The sequence below is a fragment of the Cricetulus griseus genome, chromosome 4 (assembly GCF_003668045.3).
Source record: "Cricetulus griseus strain 17A/GY chromosome 4, alternate assembly CriGri-PICRH-1.0, whole genome shotgun sequence".
NCBI classification, from domain to species: Eukaryota; Metazoa; Chordata; class Mammalia; order Rodentia; family Cricetidae; genus Cricetulus; species Cricetulus griseus.
The window spans coordinates 87894887-87910427 of NC_048597.1; the positions used below are offsets into that span (position 1 = coordinate 87894887).

General features: G+C 37.2%; 1 protein-coding gene across 1 annotated transcript in view; it reads right to left on the reverse strand.

The window, feature by feature from the left end:
- Window positions 1–15541, reverse strand: part of LOC113830928 (vomeronasal type-2 receptor 116-like) — a 41389-nt gene that overhangs the window by 10251 nt on the left and 15597 nt on the right. Inside the window, exons 5-6 of the mRNA XM_027416052.1 lie at window positions 8010–8844; window positions 793–1020 (exon numbers count right to left, since the gene is read on the reverse strand). Coding sequence (XP_027271853.1) covers window positions 793–1020; window positions 8010–8844 — 1063 coding nt within the window. The remainder of the gene's footprint in view (window positions 1–792; window positions 1021–8009; window positions 8845–15541) is intronic.

Consider the following 15541-nt stretch of genomic DNA (forward strand, 5'->3'; position numbering starts at 1 on the left):
TACATGTATAATAATCCTGTGTATATGTATATTCACAATTGTGTGCCTGTATAAGAACACAGAGACACACACTCGTATATAAATTCATGAACACTGATTTTTCATTCACTGCAGCATGAATGAACACACATAAATTCAAATTCAATTCACCAATTCTCCAATTCTATCTACAAGAATTAGCTAAAAATATGTGTTTGCTTTTGTATATATATATATATGTATATATGTATATGTATGTATATGTATATATGTATATTTATGTGTGTGTACATATATGTATACATGCATATGTACGTATATATACTTGTGAAATTCAAAAGATTGATTCATTTCAGAATTAAAGATATCAAACTAGACTAATGATATAGCTCAGTATTCAATGTGCTTCCTGCATAAGCAATGAGGTCCTGAACGTGATCTTGCCGAAGGGAAGTACAGAAAAGTCAGCTGCAAACTGTATGTCTGTAATCCCAATAGGGTGGTCATGCAGACTAGAAGAATGCCTGGGGCATGCTGTCTAGTGAGTACAGCTAAAGATAAAACGTGACATCTGGAGAGATTGAGACCATGCTTATAATAAAATGAAAACAATTGAGGAAGGTAACCAGTGCGGACTGTGGCCTCAACAAACACATGAACGCACATGCATGAGCAGGCACATAAGCTCACACCACAGCTAAGAACTTAGAATCTCAAAGTTACTTTAAAATTTCATAGAGGCATTATGCAATCAATTATCATAGCTCTTTTCAGATATTTGATGACATATTAAATGTTGATATTCAGCCAGACCTGATTGAAGTTGCTTGGCCACTTGATCAGAACTTCATTGATGAACAAGCCTTTATCTTGTGGACTTTTGGAGACAAACTCTCCTACTTTAACTACAAATGAATCATGATTAGTATATCCCACAAAGTTTTGTATATCATACTTTTCCATAGGATTCTTCTTCTCATCAAAGCATATTTGGTCTCCAGCAGCATTCGTAAACTGAATTTTCCTCAGAAATGGATGAAGCTGAAGAGAGACATCATTTGGATATCAGTGGTGCACACAAATTTCTCACTGATGTCCCTAAGAGCAATCTTCTTTCTCTCACCCTACACTCGCTTTCTTTTGGTAGAGGCTTCATTTGAGTAATTGTCTCCCCAGTTGTTTCAGTTAGATGAACTTTTCTCCCCATGAAATTAATGTAGGAGTAGCTGAACCTAAATATAAATTTTATATGAAGGGTGGAGCATAGCACATAGTGCAGCATGTTCTTACTGGGAACAAGGCCTTGTGTCTCTCCCCAGCATAAAACAATCCTGATTCTAATTCAAATAAAAAAGTTGAAAAAAAGGAAAAAAATATCTACAACTAGAAAATATCGATGTTTTCAGAGTGAAACTAGAGTAAGAATGGAAGCAACACTATGTCTATGGCATTATAGGTGCTAAGATATTCATCTTCCTTATGTCAGACAATGAACACATTGTATGGTTAGTTAGGTAGATAGGTGTAAATGTATATATAGAGAGTTTCTTGACAAGATAATATTAGGAAGAATTTATGCGAAGCTCCAAATTCTTGAAAATGCATAATAATTAGTGCCCGGAAATTAACAACTGAAGCTGGGGAAGATAATTGACTTTGTTGAAAGAAAATTACAGATGGCACACATGGATTGTGGATCTTTGGTCATATTAACCTCCAAGTATTCCCCTCCAGAATTTTAATGCAGAAGAAATATATTGTCATAAAATGGATGTTTTTACCCTATAAAGTGAGTAAAATATTAAAAACTGTTGTGGAAAAGGTCTTTGAGATAATTCTAAAAGGAAAATTGAAATGTCATCAATTAGCAGGAATAGACCCAGCAGAAATTGTGATACCTTTTAATAAAGATGAAATTGCTTAATTATAGGCAGAAAGTGTGCCCTGGCAAAGAGCTTATAGTAATCTCTCGGCAGAGATTAACAATGAATATTCTAAAAGCAAGAGAATTCAAATTATAAAGAGAGCTAACTGAATCCTTCTTCACACTGTACTAGAAACACCAAGAAGTAGAGCATCTACATTCTATACTGATGCAAATAAATCTGGAAAGGCAGGTTACAAATCAAAAACTTAAGTAAAATGGTCTATATCCTTATAATTTGCCCAAAATCAGAATTATATGCTATTCTCCTGGTATTAATGGATTTTACAGAACCTTTCAACAGTTACTGATTTGCAATATGCATAAAGAGTTGTTTTGTATATTGAAACCACTGAATTTATATCAGGTGATACACAATTGACTTTATTATTTATTCAGAGAGAAGACATAATCAGGAATAGGAATCATCCCATATATCTAACACATATCTGATCCCTTACAGATCTACTAGGTCCTCTAGCACAAAGCAATGATGAAACTGATCAACTATTTAAGAGGAAATGTTCTATAGGCCTCAGAAATTCATTTAAAAAGCCATGTCAATAGCTAACGTTTGAAAAAAGACTTTTCCTTCACATGGCAACAAGCCAAGGAGGGAAAGTACATGTGAAAATATTAATAATTTAATGAAAAAATGCAAAAAAAATGAATGTCCTACTTGGTCATTATATAACCAAACTCCACTACCTGCAGGAAGTAACCCCAAAGGATACTCAAAGGGATTAAATCTGGCAGATGAATGTTTTACATTTTGTAGGATTTGGAAAATTAATATATGTACACCACACCGTTCAATGCACACCCTCTTTGAGTTGTGAGAAGGCGAGTTCAGTAAATTACACATTTGCTAGAAGCTATGGCCATTATGGGTATACCTGCTCAAATAAAGACAGACAATACTACAGCATATATCCCTAAGAAAATGAAACAATTTTTGCTTATTAAAATATGAAGCATATTATGGTATACCACACAATCCTTCAGGGCAGGTAATTATAGATAGATCAAATCAAACTCTAAAGGATACTCTGAATAAACATAAAGAGATAATAAAGACCCTCAGAAATGTGTGGGAAAATGGTTTATTAATTTTGAATTTTTAGATGAAAATGAGAAAGGAACAACAGCTGTGGAGAGACATTGGATAATAGAAAAAAAACTATGGAATTAAATCAGCCAGTATACTTTACATATGTGTTGATCTCAGAAAGGAAACCACGATACATGTTAGGATGGGAGGGGTTTTGCTATTGTTTACATAGGAGAAGTAAAGCTATGACTACCATCAAAAGCAATAAAGATTCTATTTGAACACGAGAGAACTCTTACTTAGAAGAGATGGCAATTCCTCAAGTGCATGGACATTTAATCTGAACTAACCTATAAAACTGACAAATGATTTTCATTTGATCAGATATATTTTGCAAAAATAGAGCCTCCCCAGAATTAGTGATGGGGAAAGTTTTTGTTTTGCCTTTTCAGGTGAAAGAAGGCTAATGAATCTGATGATTAATGGAAAAAATGAGACATCTGAAGAAAGAGGACAAATCATCAAGAACAATATTTCCCATAAAAAGAGTAAATTGTCTTATTGGTATATCACATTCTAACATGATAAAATTACATAAATCTTCCCAAATATTTCATCTGCATTTCCCTACAGATATGCAATTCAAATTGTCTTTTTGGAGCCCTAGTTAAATTAAAGATTAAAGCAGATATTGGAGTTGGGAGTGTGGTTCTTTCCTTCTCTAAATCCAAGCAATCTTGTTAAAGTGAAACCAAAATCTTTGTCTCAACTGATATGGGATATAAGAAAAACAAAAATTAAGTGACCATTAGTATTGCTACTAATCTCATAGTCCTTTGGTATTATTTGGACTCATTGAAGCGTCTTTTAAGGTATAAATGCTGTCTAAAAATGTATAAGATATATATGTATGTATTTTTAATTTTTAGCCATGATATTAATGGTCATATTCAGAGTACCAACAAACTTTAGAAAAGGGTATCATCTACATTCCTGTACAAGATTTTGGTCCCGAGTCTCTAGCAGCTTTCTGTGGTGAACCATGACACAACCTAACAGCAACCTTTGAAATCTCCAACAGAATGGGACCCCACCACGATAATTTTACCAGGGCTATGATAATACCACTAAGATGACAAATACCTACTAAAGATTGGCTTTGGTCTACAAGGTGGCTACTAGCTGAGATGATCCAGCCCAACATGCACTGCTCAGAACAATTTCAAGATAGCTAGCTGAGATGATCCAGCCTCATACATTGTTCTAGCCAGAAATTGAGACAAGCCCTGCACTTTCACATTATACAGAGACTGGACAACAAATAATAGAGTTACCTCTCCCAGGGCTTGACAATTAACCATAATTTTTCTTTTTAGGCTCCCCTAAAGATGCCATAACCTACAGATAGCAGGAAGCAATTCAAGAACATGATAGCCACATTCCAAAGGGTTGGAGTGGATGGCTTTTGGTTGTTCATTGGGTTATGGATACTTGTTATTGTTTATGGAAATTGGTTACAAGTAACTATTGATAATGGTCAGGGAAAAATCTAAACAAAGGAAATTAGAATCAGGTTCTTTTTTGAAAAGAAAAAGGGGAGTACAATATGCTAGGATAAAAATTAAGCTTATCGAATCTACTTTTAAAATGCAAATACTTGTTTAAATATTTTACATTGTTAGACTTTTATATATTGTATTCAAATTTTAGAATTGATACAAATTTTAGATTAATTTTGTTAAAACATACTGTTCATATATTTCTAATCTTATTCAAGGTCTGGACAGTATGTTGTTCAAACAGGCCAAAAAGAGAGTGACTGCCAAAACTTGCAAAGACCGGGTGGATCAGCCCTTCAATAATTCTGCTTCATAGAAATGTCTATTGAATATTCTAGGCCTGAATACCAAATATGGATGCCCAACTTTACAGAGGACCCTGGGGTACCTATTAAGGCAGACAGCTGTTTTGTAATTTTTCACATTTTTTGGATGTCACTTGCTTGCACTACCTGCTTACTCAGTTAATATTATTTTCTTCTCAGGTCTCTGAGGGAGTTGAAGACTTGATAGTCATAGTTATATTATTCTTTGTTTACCAGACTCAGAAAAGAAACTCACTAACAGGTGTGAAGTGTAAAAGGTTGAGAGAGATTACAAGGTAATTTGAAGAAAATTTAGAATAGAAATTGAACTAGGTACAACCATTTGGATTCACTAAGATAGGATTTATAATTGAGTATTTTCTCCAAATTTATCAAATGCAAATGGATTAGACATTATTTATGTGCTTATTTATTGCTTACATACTCTATGTATTTATTGTACTTATTTTATATAGATTTTCTTCTATTAGCTATAATCCTCTTTTTATTTTAGACAAAAAGGGGAAATATGGTGATATTTTGTTTATGATCTAATAAAGCTTGCCTGAAGATAAGAGTGTAAAGTTAGCCACAGACATAGAGGACAGATGGTGGTGTTACACACCTTTAATCTCAGCAGCCATACTCATTGGCAATAGAAGGTGGGTAGTGGTGACACATGCCTTTACTCTCAGCACACTAGAGAGGAAGTATATGGTGGCTGGAGACAAGAGTGCAGTATATTCAGTCTGCAGTCATGCTGAGGAGAGAATTGCCCAAGCCTTGATAGAAGTAAGAACTCTCTAGTTGGCTGCTTTGCTTTTCTGACCTTCAGTTTGAACTTCAATGTCTCTCACTGGGTTTTTATTAATTGTGTAATATATGTATGTTCACAAAGAGCATGTCTGATCCCATCAGAGGGAAGAAGAATGTGTCACATTCCTTAAAATAAAATTATAAACAGTTGTGAACTACTATTTGGTGCTAACAACCAAATTTGGGTCCTCTGAAAGTATAGCAAGTGTTCCTATCTGCTGAGGCATCCTTCCACCATGATTTAATTACATATTTAAATTAATACAATGGGTTTTAATCTTCAACTTCTGAGTTGCAATGTTGCATTGACTAGTTAACAACCAATGTACAAGATAAATACTAACTTATCTAATATCATATCCCTAGAAGTCATGTTCATTAACTGTATTAATGTCTATGTCAAGTATTATTGTTATCCATAATGCCAAAATTACATTTTACACTACACATTCAGAGTTCATCTTTTATTTATCTATCTTTGACTGAATGAAAATTTCGCTTGACTTGTTCAGCAGCCTTTCTGATAATAACCTATTTGAAAGTGAACATCAATGCTCATGAGCTTAAGTGAGTCCTGAGATTATATCAAGAGGATTTAAACCCAAACATATCCACTTATCACTAATAGATGAAGATGTGGCCTAGGATCATGGGTACCAACTGTGTTCTAACATTTAAAAATAGAAGCACAATTTGGGTTTCACAATCATGTTACCTTATTTTAGAGTAAATAATCTGTTCCAAGTCATTTATTTCTTAGTTACTTTTGAGTGTAGGGCATGCTGTTTTTATTTTCCACAAAGGTTTCCTCATATAGTCTTGCTTGATTAAATATATAGTGTATTTTATGTTAAACTGCTGTTGTTATATATGGTGACCAGTCTCTACCTGATAGCATTAGACATATTCCATAAAATGTAAATTGTGGTTATTAAATTTGCTAATTTTGACATTAATTACCTTTGGATATCTTCCAGAATTTTATCTTGTACTAGAAAAAGATGTGTTCAAACATTAACAAATTTAATGTCTTGATTTCAATGCTGAAAATCCCCAAATCATGTACCAAAATTGCAGAGAGATACACATCCACTGTGGCATAACCTCCTTTTGCCTTGCTACTAAGAGCTTCTGTGAGAGTATACATCAGGGGAAAATTATCGTTCAGCAGGTTGACCCATCAGAAGCATGATTGCCTGGTGAGCAGCCACACTTGGAAAGGTAGTGGAATCCCTGGCTATGGAAACCAGTTGCTCCAGTCTGTAATTTCTCTCATGAGACACTTCATTTCATGTCTAATAACAGCTTAGGGTGTATTAAAAGTGCTTGTGCATTTACCTCACAAAAACATTGCATCTACTGGGCATGAAGACAGCTGTGGATAGCCAGGAAGATGATTCTTAAACTGTATAATTTTGATGAACAGAAAAAAATACTAGGATATTTTACATTACTCAGACTGACATAGGATTTCCAATCACAAAGACTGCCTTTTACAAAACCAGCTAGTTTTGACTTCAGAGCAGATTCAAGGCAGGTTGGTTGCCCCTAGAGACAAAAATCTGGCAGTCCCTAGAGGCAAATACATGATGTCATTTTTCTCAGGTGTTTTTTTAAATTTCAAGGCCATAGATCAAAGCAAATTTAGTCTCTATGAGCTCCCTACAACACAAGGTCTGGCTAATTATTTGTTATTGATAAGTCTTGATTTCAAAAGTCATTTTCTACATGGGAAAGTGCTATATGCATGGGTAAAATGAGACATTGCTTCCCTGAGTGAAACTATGTGACTTAACATGGGTTATGAATATGGGTTGGGCCCTGAAAAATAAAATACAATGTGCCAGATTTGGCTGTGAGGGAAGCAGAAGGCAGAAGCTGGGGATGAGGCAGAGGGCAGAGGGCAGAGGCAGAGGCAGAAGAGGCAGCAGACAGGAGTGTCAATGAAGCAGTAGAAAGATAGTAGCAAAAGGGGGGCAGAGAAAGAAAAGGAGAGAGGAAAGAAAAGGGTATAATTAAGTAGAAAACAGCTGCTGGATAGAGCATTGATAGGAGAGGGAGATTTTTCACAAAGAATTTTTTAAAGATGAAGTAAAGAGAAATTTACCCACAGAAAGCATCCCTGTTTCCTTATTTTCCCTCCTCAGACAGAAAAGTCTAGTAAACCTCAAGTAAGTATCTGTCCAAATCCCCCCACCTTCATGGATTTCCTTATTTACCCTAGTTCTGACTGGGGGTTGGACCCTAGAAGTAAGCAACCTTTTGCATTATTCTTTTCATTACAACATGAAAGTGTGTTGTGTGTTTGACCTCAGAGAAGTACCTACTAATATTATAAGTTCCCAGTGTCTCCTTTCCTTATGAGGTAGACTTACCTGCCAAGGTAGAAGCCTGTCCTGGTTTATGTCTTTGTGAGAATCTATTTCTGTTTTACTCAAAAGCATTTCATGGAGGGCATGGGCCACTGCATACACTGCATTCCATATGGAAACGCTGGGCTCAGAAGTGATCATCACAACCTGTATTTCCTGTTTATTCTTTAGCGATATATTCAGTGGGCAGAGTTCTGGACCTCCACATAGCAAAGGAGAAGGTGAACAGTGAAAATTGTCCAGCCAGAATTTATGGAAGTAAATATCACTTGGGTACTGTGAGGGTGTAAGTGCTTCGATAAAGTGCTTGAAGCCAGGGATATTTCTCTTCTTTGAAAATGAGAAGCTACCTTCAAAAAAGGACATCAAACCAATCCACTTATAAAATACAGATTGTAAGTAAACAAAGTTGGGCTTTGCCATGATCCACATCTTCTTTCTCTTTGATATAATTTCATTTTCTATGTAGAAAATCGTTACATCATCTATATCGCCATAAAACACATACACATTTACTTTTGTATGTTGGCTCAAATCCACCATCCCTACCTCAAAGAGAAAATCCACTTTCATATAAGTTGGTATTGTTTCTGTAAAAGCCACACAGATGTCTTCTGAAGCAAGCTCTGCTGTCAGGTCAGAGAGGAACTCCCTTCCATGTATGTCATCAGCCACAATGAGCCCCACCCACTTCCAGCCAAAGTACAGCAATAAAAAGATCACCCCTTGGGTCAGAGCTTTTTCTTGAGGAGAAATCTGGTACAAGGATTGGAATGTATCTTTGTCACTTAGCACAGAATGAAACAATCCATATGTGATCTGAAGAAGCAAAGAAAAAAATATTATTTTGAGTTTCTATTTTGTCAGGGATCAGAGAACACCTCCAGCAACTTCCCAGGTTACCAAATGTGAAATGCTTCTTAGGAGTGACAGATGTTTTAAAGATTTTACAGTAATCATTTTCTCTATGCCTCCTACCCAAAAGTGAGTGAGTAAATACCATGTTTGTCTTTCTGTGACTTGGTTACCTCAATCAGGATGGTTTCTTCTGGTTGTATCCATTTGTGTGTGAATTTCAAGATTTCATTTTTTTTTTCCTGCTTAGTAGTAATCAATTGTGTAAATGTACCACATTTACTTTATCCATTCTTTGGTTGAGGGGAATCTAGGTTGCTTTCAGGTTCTGGGTATTGCAAATAATGCTGCTATGAACATAATTGAACAGCTGCCATTGTTGTATGAATATTCATCCTTTGAGTATATGCCTAAGAGTGTGATTGCTAGGTCTTTAGGTTGACTGATTCCAATTTTCCTGAGAAAACACCATACTGATTTCCAAAGTAACTGTACAAGTTTACACTCCTACAAAAATGGATGGCCTGTTCCCTTTTCCCACATCCTCACCAGCATAAACTGTCACTGATATTATTGATTTTATCCATTTGGATGGGTATAAGATTGTATCTCAGACTGTTTTGATTTACATTTCCCTGATGGCTAAGGATGTTGAACTCTTTCTTATGTGTCTTTCAGCCATTTTAGATTCCTGTATTGAGAATTCTCTGTTTAGTTCTGTACCTAACTTTTTAATTAGATTATTTGGTGTTTTGGTGACTAGCTTCTTGAAGTCTTTGTATATGGAAAGCAGCCCTCTGTCAGATGTGGGGTTAGTGAATATCTTTTCCAATTCTGAGGACTACAGTTTTGTCTTGTTGACTGACTGCTCTGCCTTACAGAACATTCTCAGTTTCAGAAGGTGCCATTTATTAATTGTGAATCTCAGTGTCTGTGCTACTTGCATTATGTTTACAATCCACACCTCCTGAGAATCTCAGAAACAATGAGGACCCCAAGAGAGACATATATGATCTCCCAGAGAAGGGGAAACACACTAGAGCTCCTGAACAACTGGAAGCACAGGGTGGAGGGAGGAGGGAGGTAGAAGAAAGTGCAGTGGAGGAGGGGGGAGAAGAGCATGAGTGATCAGGAAGATTGAGTCAAGGGATGAATAGAGAAGAGCAAGAGAAGAGACACCTTAGTAGAGGGAGCCATTTCAGGTTTAAAGAGAAATCTGGCTCTAGGGAAATGTTCAGAGATCCACAAAAATGTGCCCAAATAAGAATCTAAGCAATAGTGGAGAGGCTACCTTAAAAGGCCTTCCCCTGTAATGAGGTTTATGACTACCATAAATGCCATCCTAGATCTTTCATTCAGTAGCTGATGGAAGCAGAAGAAGAGATCCACAGCTAAGCACGGAGCTGAACTCCTGGAATCCAACTGTAGAGAGGGAGGAGTGATGGAAAATGTGTCAAGACCATGCTGTGAAACCCACAGAAACAGCTGACCTGAGCAAGTGGGAGCTCATGGACACCAGACTGACAGCTGGGGAACCAGCAAAGGACCAAACCAGGCTCCCACATGTGGGTGTCTGCTAGGAGGTCTGGGCCTCTGGTAGTAGAACCAGTATTTATCCTTAGTGCACAGATGGATTTCTGGAGCCCATTCCTCATGGAAGAATACCCTCTCAGCCTGGATTCACAGGGGAGGGCATAAACCCTGTAACAAATGACTTGATAGACTTTGATGATCTCTCACGGTAGGCCTCACCCTTCCTGGGGAGTGGATTTGGGGGTTGAATTCTGGTCAGTGGTGGAGCATGGGAGGATAGGAGGGTGAGGGAACTGGGATTGGTATGCAAAATAAGACTGTTTCTAATTCAAATCAAATTTATAAAAAAAAATGCTGAATCCAACACACACACACACACACACACACACACACACACACACACACACACACAATTTCTATTGTAACTTCATCCTTCATCCACATTTTGTTATAATGTTCTTTATTGTTCTTCCATGTGGTAAAAGTTTCCAGTTTATAGACTCTTCCTTCCTTCTCCACCACCACAATTTCTCCCAAACCCTACTCCTGTCCAAGGCCCCCATTACCCCAGGATCTCTCTGGGCCTGGGACTGCATTGAGTGGACCCGCCCAGACAGAGAGAACCTCCCTGAGTCTGAAAATACCTCACTCTCCCCCCCTCTGGTATCCTGACCACTCCTGAGTGAGGAGACTACCAGGAGAGGAAAGACCTTCCATAGCTGCACACATTGAAGACTTGGCCCACACTTACAACCAGGTGACAAAAGGAGATAGAGAGACCCCCACCTTCACCCACTGGAAGAAGAGATGGGAAGAATGCAGAATAAGAACACACTCAACAACAGAAATACCAATATGACACCACCAATATCTGGGGACTCCAACCAGCAAGATCTGAAAAACACAACACAGAGGAAGAAGAAGAGACAAACCGAAAAATCTACTTTATGAAGGTGTTTGAGACTCATAAAGAGGTAACAAGAAAATCTCTTAAAGAAATGGAAAGAAGAACAACCAAAAGAATTCAAAAAAAATTAGTAATTTTCTTAAATAATCTAAAGAAAAAGCAACCAAACCTGTGAAGGAAGTACCTGAAACTGTTCAAGGCATGAAATCTGAAATAGAAACAATAAAGAAACACAGAATGAGGGGATGCTGGAAATAGAAAGGCTGGATAAAGGATTAGAATCTAAAGATGTGAGTATAACCAATAGAAAACAAGAGATGGAAGGGAGATCCTCAGATGTTAATGACTCACTAGAGGATATACAGTCATCCACCAAAGAAAATCTCAACTCCAACAAATCCCTAGCAGAAAATATCCAGGAAATATGGAACACTGTGAAAAGGCTGAACCTAAGAATAATAGGTATAGAAGAAGCTGAAGAAATACAGCTCAAAGGTACAGAAAACATATTCAACAGAATCATAGAAGAAAACTTCCCCAACCTGTAGAAGGATATGCCTATGAAAGTAGAAGAAGCTTACAGAACACCAAATAGACTGGACCACAAAAAGAAGTCCCATCTCCACATAATTATCAAAACCCAAAATCTTCAGAATAAAAAGAAAACATTAAGAGCAGCAAAGGGAAAAGGTCAAGTAACATATATAGGTAGACCTATCTGAATTACACCAGACTTCTCAATTGAAAATTTGAAAGCCAAAAGATGCTGGATAGATGTCTTACAAACACTAAGGGAACACAGACTACTGTACCCAGCAAAGCTTTCAATTATTATAGATGGAGAAAACAAGATATTCCATGACAAAATCAGATTTACACAATACATATCCAAAAACCCAGCACTACAGAAAATTCTGGAGGGAAAACTCCAACCCAACAAAATAACTGCCCTCACAAAAACATAGGCAACAGATAATCCAACTTTACCAAAAACATAACAAAATATTAAGGCAAAATACACACACAATGACACCACCAACAATAAATCCAAAACAAACAAGAACCAACAATCAATGGACACTAATATGCCTCAATGTCAATGGTCTTCACCTGCCTATCAAAAGATACAGGCTAACAGAATGGATATGAAAACAGAATCCATCTGCTGTATACAAGAAACATACCTCAACTTCAGAGAAAGACGTTACTTCAGAGTAAAGGGTTAGGAAAAGATTTTCCAATCAAAGGGACCCAAGAAACAATCTTGTGTAGCAATCCTAATATCTAACAAATTAGATTTCAAACAAATATCAATCAAAAGAGATGAAGAAGGGCAGTTCATACCCATCACAGGAAAATTCCATCAAAGGGGTGGGTACCAGGCTGGTGAAACCCACAGAAACAGCTGGCATGAACAAGAAGGAGCACATCGACCCCAGACTGCTGTTTGGGAGGCCAGAGCAGGGCAGTTCCAGACCCTTGAACATGGATGTCAATGAGGAGGCCTCTGCACTCTATGGGGACACTGGTAGTGGATCAGTATTTTTGCCAGTTGTAAGGAGGGAATTTGAGATCCCATCCCACATGAAGGGATGCTCTCTTGGCCTGAACACATGGGGGAGGGCCTAGGGCTGCCCCAGGATGATGTGCTGGACTTTGGGGAAAACCCATTAGGGGCACTAACCTGCATGGGGAACGGAGGGGGATATATGGGGCAAATGTGGGGTTGAGTAGAGGGATGGGGGGAAGGGGAGGGAGAGGGAGAAGGGATTGACATGTGAAGCAAGCTTGCTCCTAATTTGAACTAATAAAATATGTGGTTAAAAAAAAAAGATGAAGTCTCAATCCTGAACATCTATGCCCCAAATACGAAGGCACCCACATTTGTAAAAGAAACATTACTAAAGCTCAAACTACACATAAAACCAAACACACTTATAGTGGGAGACTTCAACCCCCTGCTGTCAACACTAGACATAAACACCATAAGAAACTTAACAAAGAAACAAAGGATATAATAGAAGTTTTGAATGAATTGGGTTAATAGACATCTATAGAACATTCCATTCCAACACAAAAGAATATACCTTCTTCTCAGTGCCACATGGAACCTTCTCTAAAATTGACCACATATGTGGCAACACAGAAAACCTCCACAGATACAAAAAATTGAAAAAAGGCCCTGTATCTCATCAGACCACCATGATTTAAGATTAGAATTCAACAGCAATACAAATTGCAGAAAACCTACAAAGTCATGGAAATGAAATAACACCCAATTGTACCATTCCTGGGGTGAGGAAGAAATAAAAAAAAGAATTAAAGACTTCCTAGAATTTAATGAGAATGTAGACACAACATACCCAAATTTATGGGATACTATGAAAACAGTACTAAGAGGAAAGTTCATAGCATTAAGTGCCCACATGAAGAAACTGGAGAATAGTCACACTAGAGAATTAATAGAACAACTGAAAGCTTTAGAGCAAAAAGAAGCAAACTCACCACTGAGGAGTAAATACCAGGAAATAATAAAACAGATGGCTTAAATTAGTAAAGTAGAAACTAGGAAAACATTACAAAGAATCATTGAAATAAAGAGATGGTTCTTTGAGAAGATCAACAGTAGCCTTACTACACATAGACAATAAGAAGGCTGATTAAGAAATCAGAGAAACATCACCCTCTGACTCTTTAAAGAAAGAAATTAACAAAGATACCAGAAAATGGAAAGATCTCCCATGATCTTGGATAGGTAGGATCAACATAGTAAAAATGGCGATCTTGCCAAAAGCAATCTACAGATTCAACACAATCCCCATCAAAATCCCAGCACAATTCTTCACAGACCTTGAAAGAAAAATACTCAAGTTTATATGGAGAAACAAAAGACACAGGACAACCAAAACAACCTGTACAATAGGGGAATTTCCTGAGGCATCACCATCCCAGAGTTCAAGCTCTATTATAGAGCTTTGGTCCTCTAAACAGCTTGATATTGGCACAAAAATAGGCAGGTAGACTAATGGAATTGGGTTGAAAAACCCTGATACTAACACACATACCTAAAAACATCTGATTTTTGACAAAGAAGATAAAGATAAACAAAGGAAAAAGGTGAGCATCTTCAACAAATGGTGCTGTCATAAGTGTATTCTGGCATGTAGAAGACTTCAGAAAGATCCATGTCTGTCGCCATGCACAAAACTTAAGTCCCAAAGAATGAAAGACCTCAAAATAAATCCAGCCACACTGAACCTCTTAGAAGAGAAAGTAATAGAAACCCTTGACTGAATTTGTACAGGAGACTGCTTCCTGATATAACAACAGGAGCACAGACATTGATATCTACCATTAATAAACTGGACCTCCTGAAAGTGAGAAGCATCTGTAAGGCAAAGGACACATCAGCAAGACAAAATGACAGCCCACTAAATGGGAAAAGATCTTCACCAACCCCACATCTGACAGAGGCCTGATTTCCAAAATATACAATGAACTCAACAAGCTAGAGACCATAACAGCAATCAATGAAATTAAAATGTGGGGTACAAAACTAAATATATAATTCTCAACAGAGGAATCTAAAATGGCTGAAAGACATTTAAGAAAGTGCTCAAAATCTTAGCCATCAGAGAAATGCAACTCAAAACAAGTCTGAGATACCATCTTACACTGGCCAGAATGGTTAAAATCAAAAACACCAATGACAATCTGTCTTGGAGAGGATGTGGAGAAAAAGGAACATTCCTCCATTGCTGGTGGGAGTGCAAACTTATAAGACCACTTTGGAAAATGTATGGCAGTTGCTCAGGAAAATGACAATCAGTCTACCTCAAGATTCAGGAATTCCTCTCTTGGGCATATACCCAAATTATGTGTGTTTATACAACAAGGACATATGTTCAACCATGTTCATAGCAGTATTGTTTGTATTAGCAGAACCTAAAAGTCACCTAGATGCCCCTCAACTGAAGAAAGGATAGAGAAAATGTGGTGCATTTATACAATGGAGTACTACTAAGCAGAAAAAAGCAACAGAATCTTGAAAATCACAGGAAAATGGATGGAACTAGAAGAAACCATCCTGAGTGAGGTAATCCATTCACAAAAACACAAACATGGTATTACTCACTCATATATGAATTTCAGACATAGAGCAAAGGATTAGCAGCCTACAATCCCTTCACCAAATGAACTAGGGAACAAGAAGTACTCTAAGAGAAAAATGCATGGGCCC